Here is a 22,500-nt window from a genome sequence, read left to right on the forward strand (position 1 = left end):
TCTTCAGTTTACGAAAACGCACACTGTACCACTGTACTACAGAGGCTCCATATATATATATATATATATATATATATATATATATATATATATAGTGTTACGGAACAGTGAAAGATAATGTACACATTAAGTGATAATACTAAGAGTCACTACTGTCCCGTAAAGTTCCAGGTTAAACACAAAAGAGTTAGGTAAAATTACAAGTTAAAGTTTAATGCTCAAACTAACAACAAAACATTCAGGACTCATAAGGATAATGTAATGGCAAAAAACAGGTTAAATATATGGTTAACTGCAATAGCCTCTATTAACATGAAATTAGCAAGAGTAAATTTACCTAAGTCAGCCCTGATAAAATGAAAATACACTGGGTAATGCTCAGTTAATGCAAGATAAATTATTACAGATACAAAATAATATTAAAACTGGCTGACAAAATGAATCCTACATAAATTACAAAAAAAAACTCACTAGGCCTACAAATCAACACCTTATGCTATACAGTACAAGGAAAAAATGCAATAACAGTTATACTCAAATTACACAGCTGCTAGATGGTTGGAGACTTCCTGAGCACTCACAAAAATAACTTTGTAGAGGAGGACAGAGATGTGAACAAAATGAGGAGTAGATCTAAGTGGCAATGATGCAGAGACTGAGGCTCATTATATAGGGGCCAGCAGAGCTTGATACAACTTGTAAGAAGGACGCGCAAATGAAGCCATGGGGACAAAGAGTTGACAATCCCGCTCTGAACAACAGAAAGAACGACTTACTCTACTATAACGGTAGAAGGGGGGGGACTGAGGCAGAACACGCTCGTGATCAAACATGCAGCATACTGTGCGTTAAAAATTACACAAAGGATGATGAAATCATAGGCTATGTAACACCTCCCCACAAAGAAAAAGAAATTTACAAAGGAAATTTCTTATTACTCTAAAACAATCTGTCTAAAGTCTAGATAAGCAATCTGCAATAACATTTTCTTTCCTAGTGTTACAAAACATGAGATCTCCCTAGCACGTTCAGTCATAGGTACTTGCCAGTATCCCTTTAACAAATCAAACTTACTTATGTACCTAGCCTTTCCGATCTTGTCTATGCAATCTTCCACACGAGGGAGAGGGTAAGTGTCTGTTTTGGTTATCTGATTAACACATCTGTAGTCAATGCAAAGGCGCTGTGACCCACCCGGCTTAGGGACCAGAGTGACAGGAGAACTCCACTCGCTCTGACAGGGCTCAATCATCTTGTGGTCCAACAGGTAGCCAAGCTCCTTCTGGATGAGAGGAACTTTCACTGGGTTCACACGGTAAGGAGGCAGTTTAATTGGCTTTGCGTCTCCAACATCGACATCATGCATCAACACAGTGGTTCTTCCTGGAGTGGCACGGAACACTTGCGGGTATTCCTGCAGTAATGCCGAAAACTCCTGCCTTTCCTCGGGAGGTAGATGAGAAAGCTTAGTCTGGAGATCATTCATGATATCAGGATTCTTCCCCAAACTATCACTCATGCTCATACTGCATGGGAGAGCTTCACTTGCAGACTCGGGTGGAACAGCTACAGTGCAGACTGGATTATTTTCATCCCGCCTGTGATATAACTTTAGCATGTTGATGTGACAAAGTTGCTTGTTCTTTCTACGATCTGGTGTGGTGATGACATAGTTGACATCACTGAGTTTCTTCTCCACGAAATAAGGACCACTAAACTTGGCTTGAAGAGGTTGCCCATGCACCGGTAGCAGAATCAAATCCTGATCTCCTGGCTGAAAGTGGCGTAACCTGGACTTCTTATCATACCAAGTCTTCATCTTCTCCTGAGCAGCTCCTAAATTCTCTCTCGCCAGCTGTAAAGCAGTGGACAGCCGTTCTTTGAACTTCATCACATACTCCAGCAGGAGTTGACGTCATCTTCCTCCGACAGCCAGCATTCCTTGAAGTAGCAAGGGTCCTCTTACTTCATGGCCAAACAGTAGTTCAAAAGGTGAGAAGCCCAGTGATTCATTTGGAAATTCTCTTGCGACAAACACAACGAATGGAAGACCTTTATCCCAGTCTTTCTGATGTTCCAAACAGTATTTTTTGAGCATCGATTTGAGTGTTTGATGATATCTCTCAATGTAACCTTGGGTCTGGGGATGGTAAGCTGAAGACGTGATCTGGGTGATGCCCAACTCTTTCAGAGACTGCTTGAAAACATTCGACATGAAATTACTTCCCCGGTCTGACTGTACCTCCTTGGGCAGACCAAACTTTGTGAAGAACCCTAGCATTTCCTTAACCACGTTCTTTGCTGAGATATTTCTAAGTGGAATGGCTTCAGGATAACGAGTAGCCATATCAATCATGGTCAACACATAAGAAAATCCTGAAGAAGTCTTAGGAAGAGGGCCAACAATATCCACCAACACACGGGTGAATGGCGCCTCAAAAGGAGGAATGGGAACTAGAGGTGCAACCTTTTCGGTCTGATTACACTTCCCCACAACTTGACAGGTGTGACAAGACTTACAATACCAGGAAACATCCCTGAAGATACCTGGCCAGTAGAAGTGTTTCAAAATGCGTGCCACAGTCTTCCTCACTCTAAGGTGTCCTGCCAAACTGGAATCATGAGCCACACTAATGATATCCTACCTACAAACACGAGGGATGACAACTTGATGTACAACCTCCCATTCACAGTCGGCTGATGCTGTTGGGGGTCTCCACTTCCTCATAAGTACTCCTGACTTTACATAATAACAAGTAGAAGCACCAGCTGACTCTTCCTCACTGCAAGCAGAGTTAGCTAGACCTTTCAACTCAGGATCAGCAACCTGCAACTCAACCAACTCTTGACGAGACAAATTATCAACACTACGGGGTACTGCCTCATCTGGTGAGTGGTCCAAATTAGCAAGAAAAGTGTCAGCTAGGATAACATCATCATCATCATTATCCTCTAAGTCACCAGTAACTTTAGACTTAGCCCTAGTGACAGCACATGCAGGGAACACATCAGGGACATCACAATCCTGGGCCGCAGCCACTGGCTCACTAGACAACTGAGGAGCTGGACACACTTGACTTCCACCAATATCATTTCCAAGTAAGAAAGTTACACCTGACATTGGGAGTGTCTCAACCAACCCAACCATAACGGAACAATTAACAAAACCAGACTCTAAATTCGCTCTGCACAGAGGGACAGAGAAGTAATTATTCCCTACACCTTGTAAGATTACAGTTTCATCAGAGGAATTAACATTAGAGCCTAGAACACTGGTCAGCATAAGGGATTGGCAAGCACCTGTATCACGATATATTTTAACTGATTTCCTGTCATTACTGTCCAGAGGACTGACAAAACCATCAGACAGGAAATTAGCACATGAACTCTTGAGAGTGTCACCCACGTTACTGCTCAAAAGAGGAGCTCCATCATGAGAATTTAAGTTACCCCTCAAAGCAGGTTCAGTTAACTCAGTTAAAGAATTCTGGGAACTCTCAAGGGTGGACACTAGACCAATTGACTGAATATTTAAAGACCCCTTTTTGTTCACATCACGCTGTCTCCTGAAACATTTCTCCGTAGTATGACCAAGCTTACTACAATAAGTACATTTACTTTTCTTAAATCTAGAGGTGAAGCTGGTATTTACTTCCTGAGAAACATCATCTTTATTCTCTTTCCTGTTACCTGTATTCTGAGTAGAGGCAACGTACTTACTCTCAGCTTTCCTTCTTTCTCTAGAATATCTCTTGTGAGTGAGAACATATTCATCAGCTAAAACTGCAGCATCAGACAAATTATCTATTCTTCTCTCATCAAGATATAGGCTTACATCTTTACTAATGCACCTCTTGAAGTCCTCCAGCAAAATCATCTGCTTAAATTTACCAAAATCAGAATCCACATTCTTAGAATTTAACCATTCCTCTAACAGATCTTCTTTGATTTTTGCATACTCAACATGGGATTGCTTATCTTGCTTGTAAGTTGTCCTAAATTTTACTCTATAGGCTTCAGGAACAAGCTCATAGGCCTTAAGAATCAAGCTCTTAACTACATCATAATTATCAGATTGATCCTGAGGCAAAGATGCATAAGTTACTTGAGCTTTACCGGTGAGAACAGTTTGAAGGAGTACTGGCCAATACTTTTTGGGCCAATTAAAACCTGTAGCTACCCTCTCAAACAACTGAAAATACTTTGTTAAATCAGATTCATTAAAAGGAGGGACAAGTTTAACATTTTTAGCCACATCAAAATCATCAGAGCTAGATGATCCAGTTCCACCTTGTTTCATGCGATATTCATAGTCTGCCTGAATTCTGGCAAGTTCAATTTGTGCCTGTATCTGTGCCTCCTGAATACGAGCCTGAGACTCCGCCTCCTTAGCATTTGCCTGAAATTCAGCCTCCTGAATACGAGCCTGAGACTCAGCTTCCTTAGCACGTGCTTGAAATTCAGCCTCCTTAACACGAGACTCCGCCTCCTTAGCCTGAGCCTCCTGCAGGGCTAGCTGTAACTTAGCTAATTCAATCTGCGTTTGCTCATTTGGAGGAGTTACATTAAACAAGCTTTCATTAATCATGTCAACAATTTGATCTTTAGAATGATGAGAGCGAACAGCATTTCCCAATTGTTGAGCAACAAGCTTAAGTTCATTCTTTGTTCTGTTCTCGACATCACACACTGTTTGCACATTTGACAAAAAATCTTTGGTTTCATCAAGTGTATTAATAGTAGACATCATGAATAAATCACAGTCACAAAATATCAAGCAATATCCTTATGATAATATCCTGAATATCCTGGCGAGGTCGCCAAATTTATGTTACGGAACAGTGAAAGATAATGTACACATTAAATGATAATACTAAGAGTCACTACTGTCCCGTAAAGTTCCAGGTTAAACACAAAAGAGTTAGGTAAAATTACAAGTTAAAGTTTAATGCTCAAACTAACAACAAAACATTCAGGACTCATAAGGATAATGTAATGGCAAAAAACAGGTTAAATATATGGTTAACTGCAATAGCCTCTATTAACATGAAATTAGCAAGAGTAAATTTACCTAAGTCAGCCCTGATAAAATGAAAATACACTGGGTAATGCTCAGTTAATGCAAGATAAATTATTACAGATACAAAATAATATTAAAACTGGCTGACAAAATGAATCCTACATAAATTACAAAAAAAACCTCACTAGGCCTACAAATCAACACCTTATGCTATACAGTACAAGGAAAAAATGCAATAACAGTTATACTCAAATTACACAGCTGCTAGATGGTTGGAGACTTCCTGAGCACTCACAAAAATAACTGTAGAGGGGAGGACAGAGATGTGAACAAAATGAGGAGTAGATCTAAGTGGCAATGATGCAGAGACTGAGCTCATTATATAGGGGCCAGCAGAGCTTGATACAACTTGTAAGAAGGACGCGCAAATGAAGCCATGGGGACAAAGAGTTGACAATCCCGCTCTGAACAACAGAAAGAACGACTTACTCTACTATAATGGTAGAAGGGGGGGACTGAGGCAGAACACGCTCGTGATCAAACATGCAGCATACTGTGCGTTAAAATTACACAAAGGATGATGAAATCATAGGCTATGTAATAATATATATATATATATATATATATATATATATATATATATATATATATATAAAATGTCACCTTCACCAGTTTTGGCAGATTAGGGCTATACTTGTCGAAAATGAAGACGGATATAAGGCAATACATTTGTCGACTCCTTACCTCACATGCGTTGTAGTTGTTGAGCATCCCCGATCTGTTTGGCCAAGCCAACCCATCAACCGCAGGCATGCAATCGCCCCTACAGGGCAGTCCCATGCAATGAACAGACATTCCCTTCGTGAAGACGGCGCCTCGCTTAGGCGAAGGGAAGAATGTCCAAGTTTGGTTCCCGGATGAATGCTGCATATGCGTCTCCACCCAGTTAATCGGAGTACCATAGTATTCTCCATGTCACTCCATTATTTAGTTGTATGGTTACAACCAAACGTTGTAAATGGTTTCCTGAGTTACAGGAAAATATTAGGTTTGTCACTCTGTGTAGAGCCATCTGACGTGAAAATAAGAATAATAATGACAAGAAAGGTAGGAGGGTAGACACAGGAAAATAAAGATAAAGCTGAAGGTAGCTGTACATCAAGTGAGTGGATATGGTCGCCACCATGTATCATAAGCCTCACGTTCGTAAGATAGGGCTAAAGTCTAAACAAGTTCTTAGTATTCTGAGTGATGGAGTTTTTCTCTATTTAATCACCATATATCAAGCAGAATAAAGTCCTCCACATCTTACTGACACGTGACAATCAATCATACTCGGATTTCACTGTCTACTCTATCGTTTACCTTGTGCAATGAAAGTGTGTGTGTGTGTGTGTGTGTGTGTGTGTGTGTGTGTGTAACCCAAGTAGCGTAATGACTGTGGGAAAATCGGTTAGCATTATTAGGGAGAGAGAGAGAGAGAGACTTTTTTTTTTCTCTGCACAAATAACAGCCTCTCTCCCACCCACCAGTGCCACCGAGGAGACTAAGGATCTTGAACGAGGAAGGTCTGGAGGTGAGCGGGGTGATTGGACCTTACCCTGTTGGTGCATCGCTCTCTCTGCTGTGCCAGGTGGAAGGAGGTCAGTACTATGTCCCTTCCCCGCACCACCCCACCTATCACTTTGCTTTGACCCCATTTAGTCCAATGGCATATATATATATATATATATACGGTATGTATATATATATATATTAGTACAGGCCTCTTTATACTTTTTTCCAGTTCTATTCAGCTATGGACACTATGTAAACTCAATTAATCCGGTCAGTACGCGTTAAATGTAATCGCATAGTAATAAGATGGCATTGTTCTCAAGGAGTTAAGAATTTGTTCCAATATAAGTTATATTTTTCTGCTTATAATCATTTTGTGGCCATTCCAAGCACAGGGTTAGGGAAGGTGAGTGAATTGGGAAGATTAATGGACAGACTTTTAAACCCCTTAAATAGATTTTTTTTTAAAATTTGGGTAAGGTCAGATGAGTATGGTCAGCATAGAAGACGCCCCTCGTACACATGAAATGAAGAACCATTCTACATTAGTCTTTAGAGCACGGAAAATATATACATATATATATATATATATATATATATATATATATATATATATATATATATTGTCGTTCTGAAAAAAGGGTAGACGGCTGGATTTAATATACGAGCACTTTCAGCACCAAAGCCATTGAGAAGGTTTTGATTTCAGACAATAATCTTTTAACAAGACCCTGGTAATTTCATAACAGTTGAGGAACTGTCGTGAGTTTGTCAGTTGCAAAATGTCCTGATGTTACCCTTGAGTATAGCATCATTTGTTTTCCTAACTGCGATTTAATGTTGAAGTTCTTAGGAAAGAGGCGGTTGGTAAGATTCGGGATTAGACTGACCGAAAATGGATAGAGACCGTAAGCTTTGAACACGAGTGTTTGAAGAGAAAACAATATTGGTTCTGTCATCAGTTTTTGTCAGTGTACCTAAGGACAAGTCTCTTTACACTACTGTACTCTTTTTACACTAACTAGGGCTAGAATTGCCATTTTTTATCGTGAATGCCGTGCTGTAATGATAGAGTCACATAAAAAAAAATAGCTCAAGTCACGCAGAAGTGATAGGAAAAGTATGTAGATCTATAGCATTGTCTTCTGCCACTGGACTACGTGAAATAAGCTGCAAAATGACGAAAGTCTGGGCCAAGTTAAGGTAAAACTAGTGTATAGTTTGGCTTTACCGAGCAATATTTGCTTATGTATGATTCCAATTGTCTGCAGAAATCTGGCCGTTCCAAGTGGACGCTTTCACAAAATCCTTTTTACAGGTTACTTGAATATGTTATACTGAATATGTTATATGAATGATGATTACGAGATGATTACAAGTGTTGCAATATGAGGCCAGAAAATACCAATGACTAGAGGGACGCTCAGTGGAGAGCATCTCTCCGACAAGGGTACGTAATATCCAAACCACTCTTGATAATGGATTAGGTTTTCCCATCACTAATTAGGGCTTCACAACCCTTCACAAGCTCATACATAAACATATAGCCATCACAGCCATCCGAAACCTTTAATGATATAGCATCCTTCATGAACCACTACTCGGCACACCCATCAGAAACTACCCTGCCCTGAAAGACACAAGTACACCATTCCAGACTGCAATGCGGACACCATTCCCTGCAATAGTATCAACACTTATTATAACTCTTAAACAATCCATTGTGCCCACACTCCAAAACAGCCTGGTACATCACATCATACGTATACAGTTTATGCTCAGCACTATTACAGCACAGACAATTCTTCAACAAAACCTCGGCTAGAAAGTACTTAGAGAGAGCATTCCTCCATGAACGCCAATGAAATTATTAAATTGTTGCTGTAATTTCATTTTTCCTACTCGGCAAATCTTTTTGCGGTCTCAGTCATATAATTTTGTGGTCTTAGTCTGCTCTGTTATTCAGTATTGGAGATCGCATACCTCCTGAAGCCAGATCCGCATCCACCTCAAATTCTAAACAACTCTTCCTTGACCTACTGGCAACCTATCCATAAGATTTCCTTGAATTTCAATAGCAACTTCACGAGATATTTTGGCAACAAACAGAAAAACAAGTATGGGTGAATACGTAACCTTCGTCCAAATTCGTTGGTGGAGGTAAAAAATAAAACTCTGGGAGCGATCAGCTGAAGTGGCCAGTTTCCAGTAGTCCATGGCGTTCAGGTCCAGCTGAGCCTTAAGTTGCAACAAACAACACACTGAATCTCTCCACACATTTCTTCATTCTCTCACTTGTTGCTGGTAGCCCATTGTAATGACTTTTTTTTTTTTTTCCTTGATTCGATGTGTTCTTCAGTGACATAAGAGGAGGATTTTCGATGACCACATGTTACCAGGTACAAAACTGAAAACATTGATAAACACTTTCAAAGTGGTTGCGTCATTTCCACTGTATTCTAAACACTGGTAGAAGATTTTAGTGAATATTTTTTAACCTTAGTGGTTTGGTATAGCACTCAGTAAATCTTTCACTACTAGAGATCTTTCATTAATAGAGTTCAGTAGTCTGTTGGTTGCCTGGAAAGCCAGTCACACACACACACACACACACACACACACACACACACACATTGTTATTCACTGTATCACAATGAACTCTCTCTTCTCCTTAGTTTCCATCATTCATTCACCCACTTCCATTCAGAACAGCTCTCACTCACTTTCACTTTATGTATACATTTTCATAGTCAGAATGCAATATTGATTTAATATTAGATCAGTGAACATGCAGTTTATTATTATTATTATTATTATTTTTATTATTATTATTACTACACAGGTCTGCAAAACTAGTCATTAAAAAAAAAAGTAATTATTTTTTATTGAACTTATGAACACAATATAAAATTTATTTAGAATGGCTGTCACATCACTTTTTAAAAATGCAAAAGTAAATAGAAATTTGATTAAAATATATCAGATTATACATTTCAATCGATGTATACAATATTTTTCTAAATTAATTGAATATGAAAACATTTACCAAATATATATTTTTTTAATTTTATACATAAAGGAAACAACACTATATATTCCATGGCTCACATGTAACTCCTCTAGTCTTTGTAACTTTTCATTTTTTTTTTCTTCAAAACCTCGTTTGGTGGCTAGTCGTTTGTATACATTTTCTGGTGCGTCCCTATGAATCATCCAGCAGTAGTCCACCTTCGTATTGACACCCAAGCGTCCCTGGTATCTTTTTTCCATGTCGTTGATATCCTGACGGAATATATCACCTTGTTCTTCACTCACTGCTCCAGGATTTTCGGGGAAAATTCCAAATGCGAATCCAAAAAGCGAACTTTAAGACTCATGTTGCATCCCAACGCCTTAAACATGACCAACAAATTTCTCACAATTTCTTTGTAATTTGGCTCCTTATTGTAACCTAAAAACTTAGAAATTACTTGATACCCAAGCCTCTCGTACCAGGTCGTTCATCGTACCTTCAAATTCTGCATTACAAAAAAAAAAAAGTTTCATAATATCAGATCCAGTAAATTCTGTCTTTCACTTTAGCTTCTGACAAACCAGGACACTTTTGGCACAAACACATAGAACAGGCTCCATCTTTTGATTGGGCTTTGACAAACTGTATCATTAATTCAGATTTAATATGAAGCGGTGGTTGCAGCAATTTTTTGGATTCACCGAGCTAGGTCTGGTGATGTTTTTGGCTCCAGGCTGTAGATTTTTTCTCTTTAAGCTACTCCTTCTGAACCCACTGTAAACCCTTTGCCTTGCTGTCCCGCTCACAGACAGAACGAGGGAATTTTGTATACCCTGACTGCTGACGCAGTAGGATACGCAGAACTTTCAGGTTCCCACGTATGAACCATCTGTGTTCATTGTAGTTGATTTTCTCGAGAAGATTTGCCAAATTCTGGTACGTTTCTTTTTAATGCACAGAATGAGCTGCAGGCATTGAAACATATTTATTACCATTATGAAGAAGTACCTCTTACAAGCTTCTGTTAGATGAATCTATAAATTGCCTCCATTCTTCTACATTATAATCTCTGCCAAGTTTCTGCACTAGACCACTTACGTCAGTGCAAAAAAACAACAATCCATCTTTCTTGAAGTATGGTGCAAACTCTTTTTCTCTATTTCTGCACAAAGAGAAAGTTTTGTCTGGATGTAAAAAGTTCTAATCTTTTAATCGGGACCCTAAGAGCTCCGCAGCATCTCTGGGGAGACTGAGGTCTCTTACTAAATCATTTAAGTTCATCCTGAGGAAATGGCTGTGGATCATTGCTTGAACATGATGGGGCAAATTCTTCATCGTCTACTGCAGCACTTTCTTCCTCTAAATGAATTTCTACATAACCGAGACTATCAGGTGGATTATGATTTGGTTGACCAGGTCCATGTGGTACAGGTCTTCTTGATGATGGAAGATTAGGATAAACAATTTCTTTTTTATTCAATATTGTTGCATCCATGAATTTTGCAGGACCAAAAATAAGTCATTACAATGATGTTTGGGTTCCCTCTATGTCACTGAAATTCAAAAAGCAAGACCCTTCTTTTTACCATTTGTTCATTGTCTTAGTTCCTCAACACAAACAGAGCAGACACTGTGAGGGGGCGTCTATTTGCCCTGGTCACCAAGTTTTATTCCAAAGTAGGTGTAATTTTTTTTTTTTTTTCATACAAAATCTGTGATATTCTTTCTCTGTTTTTTCACTACAAATTTACCACAAATGTAGCAAAAAAGATTCTGACTTCAAACAATCTGTAGATGCCATAATATGATCGTTAACAGTACAACAAAATTTAAACTTAGCTGCAAAGAAAAAATAAATAAATATCAATACTTCTTCAATAAAACACCACTATTTTCAATAAACGTCACTCTGATAATAAAGAAACACTCCACTGAAAGTAATTTACAAGCATACTAGCCAACTGTGTCACACTGAGATATGTTTGCTTCCAATAAGTGTATGACTCATCAACTGTGTCGTGTTCCAGCTATATTCTGGCTTATCAAATAAAATAACTGTTGTTTTAAACATGGATTTTAATATTAGAAAATACAAAATTCATACATATTATCACTGTATTAAAATATCTACATGTAAATAATTACAGACTGCTGTGATTTAAAAAAAAAAAAAAAAAAAAAACTATAAATGAACACTAAAAAAAGTGTTTCGTGAAAAAATGTTTCGTGATGGAGAAAAATGGTTTTAATTTCTGAATTAAGCGCCCAGAAATGTATCAAATTCATATGAAACAAGGAAAAAAAATTCAATGTATACCTGTTATCATTATCATTATTATTATTATTATTATTATTATTATTATTACTACTACTACTACTACTACTATTATTATTATTATTATTATTATTATTATTATTATTATTATTATTATTATTATTATTATTATTATTATTATTATTACCACGCTACTACTACTACTACTACTGCTACTATTACTACTACTACTTCTGCTGGTACTACTACTTCCATTGTTGTTATTGCAGTTATTGTTATTGTTGTTACTGTTGTGTTTAGCCATGAAAACAAAGTAAGAAAGGTGCTGACATTTACAGAGTCGCTAATAAACCAGAACGAAATACTGTCTGTCTTTTTGTCTCTCTGCCATCAGGCTTCTCATTCACAAGTGGACATATTTTAAAAGGAAGTTGGCAGGTGAATTGATCAGAAGCTACTGAATGTTCATATAAAAAAATCTATTGCCCCTTGCCTCCCCCCCTCAATTCTTCAGTTCATCCTCCAACTCTTATGGTCTCAAAAAAAGTTTTTAACCATTAGAAATTGATTAAGTCTTGCCTAATGCTTATGAATCACCTAAACCTTTTTGTTTTATTCATAATCATATTTTATAATTTTTTGCAGGTTAGAGAGTTGTCTTTTTTTCGAATTGGAAGGATTAGATGTAACCATCAATAATTCCTTCAGTATAAGAGAATTTAAAGTAATCGGTGGGCGGCAGCCAAATAAAATGTAACTAGAACAAAGTACACTGTTATTACCGAACCCTCCTAAAGGCATGATGATATGTGCAGTATTTCATACACGTCACTAAAGAGGAGAGATTGGGGAAGGAGAAAGAGACCGCGAGAAGGCGTGATGAACATCACCCCACTCACAGCATTGCAGCCAGTCTAAGTGACGACCCTGACCCTGAGGCAGGTTGTAACTCTGTGGTGGATGCGTGCATGGCCGAAGGTCTGTAAGCGTTTTACTTTTTTTTTTTTAATGTGAGGGAGAAGGAACCAAAGGCCATGAGCCCGCAAAACTGTTCCTTCCAAGAGAAAAACAAAATACAAGAGAGAGCCAAATTCAAGATCCATTCATTTCGAGATGCCTGGATACACTGCGTTTGAAAGACTGGAGATCATAGGAAGCAGGAAATACAGACAGAGGGAGACAGTTCCACAGTTGACCTGTTGCATAAATGAAGGACTGGGAGTAACGGTTAACTCTTGCATTAGAGAGTTGGACAGAAAAGGGGTGAGAGTTTGCTGCTAGACGGGTGCTACGCGCCCGTCGTATAAGTGGAGGAATGCATGCAGACAGTTCAGACGAACAGTGACCATTGAAGTGGCGATAGAAGAGAGATAAAGATGCAACATTGCGACGAAGAGACAGAGGTTGAAGGGAGTCAGTAAGAGGGGAGAGTTAATGAGAAGAAAAGCCTTTGACTCCACCCTATTGAGAAGAGCTGTATGTGGGGAGCCTCCCCACACATGAGAGTTGTACTCCACACAGGGGCGGATAAAACCCCTGTATAGAGTCAACAATTGTGCAGAGGCAAAGAAGGAACGGAGTCGGCTTAGCACACCCAATCGCTTGGAAGCAGATTTTACAAGAGATGTAACATGATCTTTCCAAGACAAGTCCCGAGCAAATGAAACCCCAAGCATGGTTGTATTTGTTTTTATTAGTCGTCATTTTTTAGTATTTTTTGTGATATGTATGGAAGGTATGCTTTGTAGTTTAATGTATATTTGGAGGCTCTTGGGGACTGCATATGGCTACTTTAAAAGAACAAAATTCACATGAAAGACTGAGTCCTACAATATGACAATATCGGCTGCAGAGCTGGTGCCAAGGCCAGCCTCCTGACAAGTGCTGGGACGGCTGACATGTTCCTTAGGATATGAGTGATAAAGGCGTTTCTAGGCCCGACCCCTAAGAGGGTCTGGCAGTTAATAAAAAGTAGATATATGAATACATAAATAAACAAATCAGTAAACAAATTATCCTGATGAAGGAGTTGAAGTGAGAAAAAAGTTTATAGTACTATACGTTAACAGTGAAGGACGCAGATAGGGGCCATATTTTCACACACACACACACACACACACACACACACGCACCCAATCCCTTACCCCCCTCTCATGAATATATCTATATCCATCAGTCTGTCTATCTCTATCTATCCATCCATCTATATCTATCTGTCTGTCTATCTATGTGAGTGTTTTGGTAGCAGCATCATACTACAGTTTTTTTCCTTCTATTGACCCTGGTTTTGCCCTTTTGTAACTTACCTCACGTTGCTCATTGACAGAAAATAACAATGGTAAGGCTATACATTCATCCCATATTAGTTCTTCGTGACTTGCAGCATACTCTAGCACTAAGCTTTTGTTACAACTATGCATTAGCGATGGAGAATGACAACTGAGCCAAGTTTTAGTGAAAAGATTATAGTTAAGCTCACAAAGTAACTCTTTCATTATGATTTTGGAAACAGTGATCTGAATTAGAGATTCTCTCTCTGTCTCTGTCTGTCTGTCTGTCTGTCTGTCTGTCTGTCTCTGTCTGTCTGTCTGTCTCTCTCTCTCTCTCTCTCTCTCTCTCTCTCTCTCCCCCCTAAATATGCTCACTGACTCGGTTTCTCACTAATATTCTCGCACTCACTGATACTTTCACTCCAATCTTCACTCTGTCACACTCACGAACTTCTGATTCACTCACACACCGTCTCACCTTTACTACCTACCACACTCAATTCACTCACGCTGACTCTTCCCCGCTGTAAAAAGCAATTAATGTGAATAATTAATAGAGGGTAAAAATGTGCAGATGTCATAAACTTAAATCAAACCTTTGCCTGTCACTCTCAGCCGTCTCATTGTTTCTGTTATGATGAAGCTTTTTAGTGCAAATTCTTGTCGTTACCAGGTGGCTTTATGCAGCTTAATAGAGTCCCCTGGTATTGAAAGCGTTAATGAAAGCTTTATCCAACAAATTTGACTTCAATATTTTATCCTTAGCTTAAAAAATTCGTCAGGAGATAGTGGGAAAAAAAAATACAAAACTAATGTTATCAGGGTTTTGGGGCTGTAAAATATATATAGTTTACATTTATGGCGAAAATTCCTATTGGTTATATCGAGAGAGAGAGAGAGAGAGAGAGAGAGAGAGAGAAGGGGAGCGGTTCTAAAGCACTAAGGTTATTGTGGACGGTTTGTTTACAGGGGAAACCAAGGGGATATTACCAGAAAATACAATGCCTCCATGGATGAAACAGTGCTGCTGGGAGGCACGGGGGCGGATTCACAGCAAGGTTACGACCAGTTCTCCTTCTTAACTTAGACTGTGGTGTGCAGGAGGAGCAAGGAGACATGGGAACTTTGTGCACTCTCTTTGTGATTCGTGCCAATTAACATCTATCTATCTCTATCTATTGCCAGACGTCTCAATCCCGTTTGGGGTGGCCACAAACAAATCGCCTCCACGTCGCCCAGTCCCCCGCCATTTCACTGCGCTGCTCCCAACTCACACCCCCCTCTCTCATATACCTCTCCACCCCATCCCTCCATCTCATCCTCGGCCTTCCCCTCCCTCTACCCCCCTCCACCTCACTCACATACACTCTCTTCGTCAGTCTTTCACCCTCCAATTAACATGATAATGGTAATAATAATAATAATTATGCTAATGCTAATACCAATACCACTTACTACTACAAGTAATAATAATAGTAATTAATAATAATAATAATAATAATAATAATAATAATAATAATAATAACAACAACAACAGTAATGATAATAATAATGATAATAATAATAATAATAATAATAATAATAATAATAATAATAATAATTATTAGTATTATTATTATTATTATTATTGGCACATTATAAATTTCCTCTTGTAACCGTGATTCTTTCTCGTGATCATGATTCATTCTGATGATAGGAGATGGAATGAGGAATTCTCCATCCTCTTTGCGTTTTCTGGAAAAACAAATCACTTTAGCGAGAAGCAGCTGATCTAAGAATCTGCGTCAAGGAATGGAGGTTGCAGTCTGGCTGGGGATACTGGTAGTGAATTTAAAAGGCATCTATTAAAATTTGGAAGAGTAAGCTGAGAATAGCGATCTATGAGGCGCTCCAGGGAACCAACTTATGAAGCAGTAGCCACAAGGGAGAGGAAACATGATTAATTATGAAGCTTGTATCATTAAAAATAGCTAAAGTTGCCCATACACAAGAAAAATTTCATTAGAAGCGCAGAATTTAAAACTATATATTCAATACATGTACATTCATTTCTCAGGTAATGCAGAAATGGATGAAGAAAAAAATGGCATATAAATCTCACCGTTTGCCACACAGGCATTCGGCGAGTTGTGTCTCGGAGTGCCTCATATGATCAACTGTGTGACTGGCAAGATTTTTTTTCTAGTGAGCAAAATAGCATTGTATTTCCTAATTAATATTTTTAGTAATGCCAGCAATTGCTAAATGGACTGCAATAGATAATTAGTGAAGCCTTTGCCTGTTAGGATTTCTCTCAGTCCAACAAAATCGTCTGGTCTCAGCATAATGGGATACCCAAGTACACCAGCCACAGCTAAACGGTCAAGTGCATCACTAGGGCGTCGTTTATTTCATTCAATTTCCCATAATTCTAGACGATCTTCTTAAGCTTAGGGGAGACTTGCTGAACCTAAGGCATTAAACATTGCCTTCATAAACCCTTCCAGTACGAGAGGTCTTTCCCGATATGAATATAATCGTCTGGAGGTATCAAGGATAAAACATGAAAGACGTCAGTCTAAAGTAGCGGTTGAAGGTTGTGAAAGTTATTTATGTCAAGGCATCCAGACGTTTGAGAAATGTGTAGGATAAACTAAGCTAATAAAAAACAGCTTGAAAAGAAAATGATGGGGCATTGAAAGCAATATCGGAAACAAGAAGGGGAAAATATATTACACGTATTGTTCAGTATATTAGTTACACTACTGACTTGCATCAGTAAAATGTGGACGGTGTGTGAGGGGCAAGTTGAGGAAAGGGTAAAAGACTGCTACACTACCAGAAGGCAAGTAAGAGAGAAACGTAAACGAGTGCACAGATCTTTGTGGAGTGTGCTGAGCAGGCGACTGTGGTGAAAAATACAGTATACCGTGATCAACCATGCATGAGGCTGGGTGGGACAGAACGAATGAATGTCAGTGGGGTGAAAAAAAAAGTATGAAAAGGACAGAGACATCACATTAACCCGCCCCGTCCCGACGACGTATGGGTACGTCACCACGATTTGCATTTGCCAGTCCCGGCGACGTACCAGTACGTCGTGCAATTGCAAGGTACCTAATTTGCACAATTTTCAATTTTCGCACGTGATTTTTCGTATGTATACACAGGACACCTTCCTCTATTCCTGTACAAGATACCAAGCAGGGACAATGCCTTACACTGCATAACCTCCCCCCTCCCCCCCCTCACGCCATTGTCTTGGCAAAGGACCTGTTACCAGTGACCTGGCTAGTAAAGTTATTCAGGGCCAGAGTGATTCCCCAATCGATGACAATGTGGAGGACAATGTTTACATAGCATTAGAAGAAGAAACAGCCAGAAATAATGATCAGGTAGTGTGGCAAAAATAGGTCAGGTATGGTGATTAGTTAGTGAGTGAAACAATGCTTATAATGCCTTTATTACTGCTTGAAAACCAATATACTGTCATACTACATATACATTCGTACCAAGTAAATAAATAAACACCATTTATGAGTGGATAAAATAGTTACCCTCCCATAGAACTCGTTTTCTTTGGTGCCAGCATGTTAGAAAACCCACTCAGGTAAGGAGGAACTCCTACCTGAATTGGGCACTTTAAACCTCAGGTGAGCGATTTCTCTATGAATTTTCGATGTTTCTCACCAAAAGCGAAGGTTTTAGCCAAAAAAAAAAAAATCGAAAATACCTCGGGACTGGGGGATGTCGGAGGTGCGGAACACCTCGGGACGTGACGGGTTAATACACACACACACACACACACACACACACACACACACACACACACACACACAGGGTATATATGGGCAGGAGATTTTCTCTAATAAATACTATGTTGAAAGTGATTGCAAGCTTTGCATTGTACATTTCTTCAGTATATTTTCATTACACCTTAGAGTACCTTAGTCTGGTCTGGTAAGTTGTGTATGATTTCGCCGGAACAAACTACGGCAAAATCATACACAACCTACGAGACGAGAACAAAGCACTGCTGAGGTGTAAAGAATATGTACCAAAGAAAATATACAATCCATAACTTGCAATCACTTTCAACAATCGATCTTCTATCTATCTATCTATCTATCTATCTATCTATATACATAGAAAGGTAGACAAGTAGATATTATGTACGATATCTCTACGTGTCTATCCATGTCTGTCTATCTATTTGAGTATTTATCTACAGTATATATGCATCTGTCTGTCTATCAGTCTATCTATCAGTCTTTTGGTCGATTTATTAATCTATATATGCATCTCTCTATCTATCTATCTGTCTATCTATATGGGAAAGTTTTTAACGCTCTAATCCGCACGAATCCAAAATCCTATCTAGGAGTCCCAGATTCCAATCCCGGCCAGAAACATACAATCTTTCCATGTATGTAGGCTACGCACGTGCAATGTATGTGTTTCTGCAACATATAGGAAGGCGCTTGTATTCTTGTCAGGTCAGACACTGTTCTGCTACTGGTAACATGTAACACAGTACTACCTGTTTCATGGTCGGATCTTTGACGACTGAACCGGCATCCCACTGCTCTAGGCCAATGAGGAAGACAAATAGGCACCCTGCAGGATGAGAAACAAGAACTGTCAAAGGGTGGATAAGCAGTCTATGCCAACGGCCATCTAGTAAGGTGGTTGGCAATCTACCTAGCAGCCAGAAAACTCTTGACAGAAGATCTGGATAGCCACAGTCAGGTATTCCATGCCCCTGTCCATAGGCTAGTGGTGAGCCCTCTCCTGACTTGGGAAGTTGTGGCGGGGTTTGCGTCCCCTCCCTGTAAAAAACAAATTCACGCATAACAAGAGAAGGAAGAGGGATAGTGTTCAACGCTTATTGCCTGACCCTTACCCAGTTTTGTCGGGGTCCTCCCTCGGGTGTCGGCCTGGCAGGGTTTTTTGGGCCCTGTCATGCTGCTGCCCACCATGATGGTTGCTGGGTAAAGCCTATGGGACCCCAGCAGCAGGATGATGAGGGGGAGACCCCCTAGCCCAGATCCTTCTTTTGATTCACGTCATGGTGGCGCAGAGGATGCGTGAGCATGAGACTCCAAGTGTGGATTTAACTGTCGGAAGGCACTGAGGGTTGGGGTTTGGAATGTTTTAAGCCTTTCATTGGATGATCAACTGCCTTTGTTGTCACGAAAGTTGGTGTGATTGGGAGTTTGCATTGCTGCGCCCTCTGAAGTGAGGCAACCCAGGCATGGTGAAATCAGTAACGATGGTTACACATATTACTGGTCTGACTGTGACGATGGTGCTCATCTTAGTGGTGTCACTGTGGCAATTGCTGCTCACTTTGTCTTTGTGTCGACAGAGTTACTCCGGTTGATGAGTGCATAATGCTGGTGAGATTGAGGCACTCCTTGGGCTTCATCCCTTTAATTGCAGTGTACGTTCTGGCTGAGATGAGAGATCTTGAAGGGAAAGAGCTATTTTACACCAAACTTGACTCTGTTGTGGAACAGCGCCCCACACAGGATACACTCCTGGTATTGGGAGACATTAATGCAGTTACTGGCACTGACAGGGAGGGCCTCAGGGATTGTGTAGGTCCCCATGGCTCTGGAACCACGAATTCCAATAGTACTTACCTTTTGGATCTCGCAAAATCCCATAAGTTAAGAATTGCTGGATCCTGGTTCCAGCAGCCAAAGCTTCACTGCTGGACTTGGTATCCCAATACTGGAGGGGTTGCTAAGGAGATTGATTACATTCTTGTTCGTCCTTGCTGGATGATCCTTCAGAACTGCAGGGCTTTCAGGAGTGCAGAGTTCTTTGCTACTGATCACAAACCTATTTTTGCTACTCTAAGGTTACCAATGAAAACTGAGAGATTCTCAAGATGCCAACAAGAAAAGTTCCATCTTGAGGAACTCAGCAATGAGGAATGTGCATACGAGTATGCAATGGCAGTCTCAAATTGGTTTCGAGGGCTCAGTACTGTTGAGGATCCTGTTGAACGATGGGATGCCTTTAAGCATGCTACCTTGGCAGCAGCTGATGAGTGTATTACAGACCACCCGAGATCAAGGAGGGGATTCTTCTTGCGAGGGACGCTGACCACAGATGAGGAAAGTCATGCTGCCAGCCTGGCTTGGGATCATGAACAGCACAGACTTCTGTCTCGACAGGCATGAGTTTTATTGAGAAAGGACAACGAATGGTATGGCAGGGAAATCACTGAGCAGGCTGTTTTCATGCAAATGACCTTCAACCCGCCTACCAAGCCCTACAGAAGCTCCACTCGAAACCCACCTCTCAGGTTAACTCTGTTCGAACAGCATATGGGTGGCTCATGTCAGGGACAAGTGAGTATAGAGCTCGTTGGGCTGAGTACTTTGAATAGCTGTATATGGCTGAACCTCCCAGTGGTGAGCTTCCATTGGCTGGTGTGCAACCATTGACTATTGTCCCACCAATTGATGAAGCCGCGCCTTCTCTAGATGAAATCAAGAATGCAGTAGCTAGGTTGAAAAGTGGTAGAGCCGCTGGTGTTTGTGACATCCCAACAGAACTGATCAAAGCTGGGGATGAAGCCATGATCAGGGGGTTACATGCAGTCATAGACCCTGTTTCGCACACTGATATCATTCCTCCTGACTGGATGAAGGGTTTGGTCACCCCTATCGGGAAAGGAAAAGGAGTCCAGCATGATTGTACTCGTAGTAACTACTGTGGTATTACAGTGTTCAGTGTGCCAGGCTAAGCTCTTGCTCACATTCTCCTGATGTGTATCTGGGACCATTTTCTAAAGTTTCAGAGGTCTGAGCAATCCAGATTCACGTCCAGGAAGTCTACTGTTGACTGTATCCTAGCTCTTCGAGTTCTTGTGGAATGCCATCTTCAGTTTTGACAAGGTCTTCTAGCAACCTATGTGGATCTCAAGTAAATTGGGAGGTACAATGGGTATTCCTGCGACTCCACGGGATCCGACTGATTTCTGGATTGACTGCAAACACTGTGAGTGCTGTCAAGTTTGGGGGGGAGGGGGGAAGAACATTCGACTTCTTCCCAGTAAATTCTGCTGTAAAACAGGGATGTGTCCTTGTCCCTGCACTTTCCAACACATTTATGGATTGGGAACTGGACCGGGCTGTGAGTCGAAGTTACTGTGGGGTATCAATTGGCAATTTCAGGGTTACCGACCTTGATTTTGTTGATGATGCAGTTATCCTAGCAGTGTTGCTGGAGATACCACAGAGTGCCCTCGAGGAATTTCACGAGAATGCGAAGCCATTGGGAATAAAAGTCTCTTTGGCCAAGACCAAGGTCCAGGCATTTGGTTGCTTGTTGGATGAAGTAGTTCACTCGGTCTAAACATGTGGTGAGGATATAGAAGTCTTAGAAAGATTCCCTTATCTTGGTAGTATGGTCCATAACAACAGTAGATCAGACTGAGATCTCTCATCACACTGGTTTGGCCTATAGGGTTATGGATTCACTCATTTCTGGTATTTGGCATTGTCGTTGTTGGTGTAGAAGGATAAAAGTTCACATCGTCAAGGCGCTGGTGTTCCCTGTCTTACTTTATGGCTGTGAGACATGGACACTAAATAGTGACTTGAAGCAGCAGAATGACTCTTTTTGGTATTAAGTTTTTTCGCAGGATCATGAGATATTGCTGGTACAAACAGGTGTATAACGAGTGAACACTCCATGAGACTGAATCAAGGCCTATTACCCACGTGATACATCAACGCCAACTCCAGCTATATGGGCACGTGGCCCACTTTACTGAGGCTGATCCTGCTTACAGGGTGATCTCTCAACGAGTAAACCCAGGATGGAGGAGACCAAGGGGAAGGCCACGTAACTCATGGCTTGAGCAGGTCGATCACTCCTGTCAGGAGATTCTTAAAGGAGAAAGAGTCGCTGCCTGTAGGGTTAGACAAAGGGACCCGCGTAGGTGGAGTCGAAGGGTGAGTGAGACTATGCGCCCCGCGGCGTTTGCCCCTTCTTGACTGATTGGTTGATTGTACTGGCTTGGATAGATTATAACTGCTATGTCGCTTACCGAGTTCCATAGGGCTAAGTAAACATCCAGATGACTCTGAAATGTGTCACCTTATTTGTTCAGGTTGAGAAATATCCTCCTACAATGGATTAAATTATCTGATTCTTCACAGAGGTCAGGTGGCTTAGCTTTTATCACTCAGTGGTAGGGCCAAATGATGCCTCGATCCTATTTAGGAATCCCGGGTTCGAATATATATATATATATATATATATATATATATATACACACACAAATAGATAGATGCACACACATATATATATATATATATATATATATATATATATATATATATATATACACACAAATAGATAGATG

The 22,500-nt window shown here is 40.2% G+C and overlaps 1 protein-coding gene across 1 annotated transcript in view; it reads left to right on the plus strand.

Annotated features, from left to right (window-relative positions):
• Nucleotides 1-22,500, plus strand: part of LOC145416700 (adhesion molecule nephrin-like) — a 221,091-nt gene that overhangs the window by 79,843 nt on the left and 118,748 nt on the right. Inside the window, exon 5 of the mRNA XM_080285636.1 lies at nucleotides 6,553-6,663. Within this exon, the coding sequence (XP_080141762.1) occupies nucleotides 6,553-6,663 (111 nt within the window). The remainder of the gene's footprint in view (nucleotides 1-6,552; nucleotides 6,664-22,500) is intronic.

This window comes from Coenobita brevimanus, chromosome 107 (genome assembly GCF_032717465.1).
Source record: "Coenobita brevimanus isolate Jiangsu-jjx chromosome 107, ASM3271746v2, whole genome shotgun sequence".
Classification (NCBI taxonomy): Eukaryota; Metazoa; Arthropoda; class Malacostraca; order Decapoda; family Coenobitidae; genus Coenobita; species Coenobita brevimanus.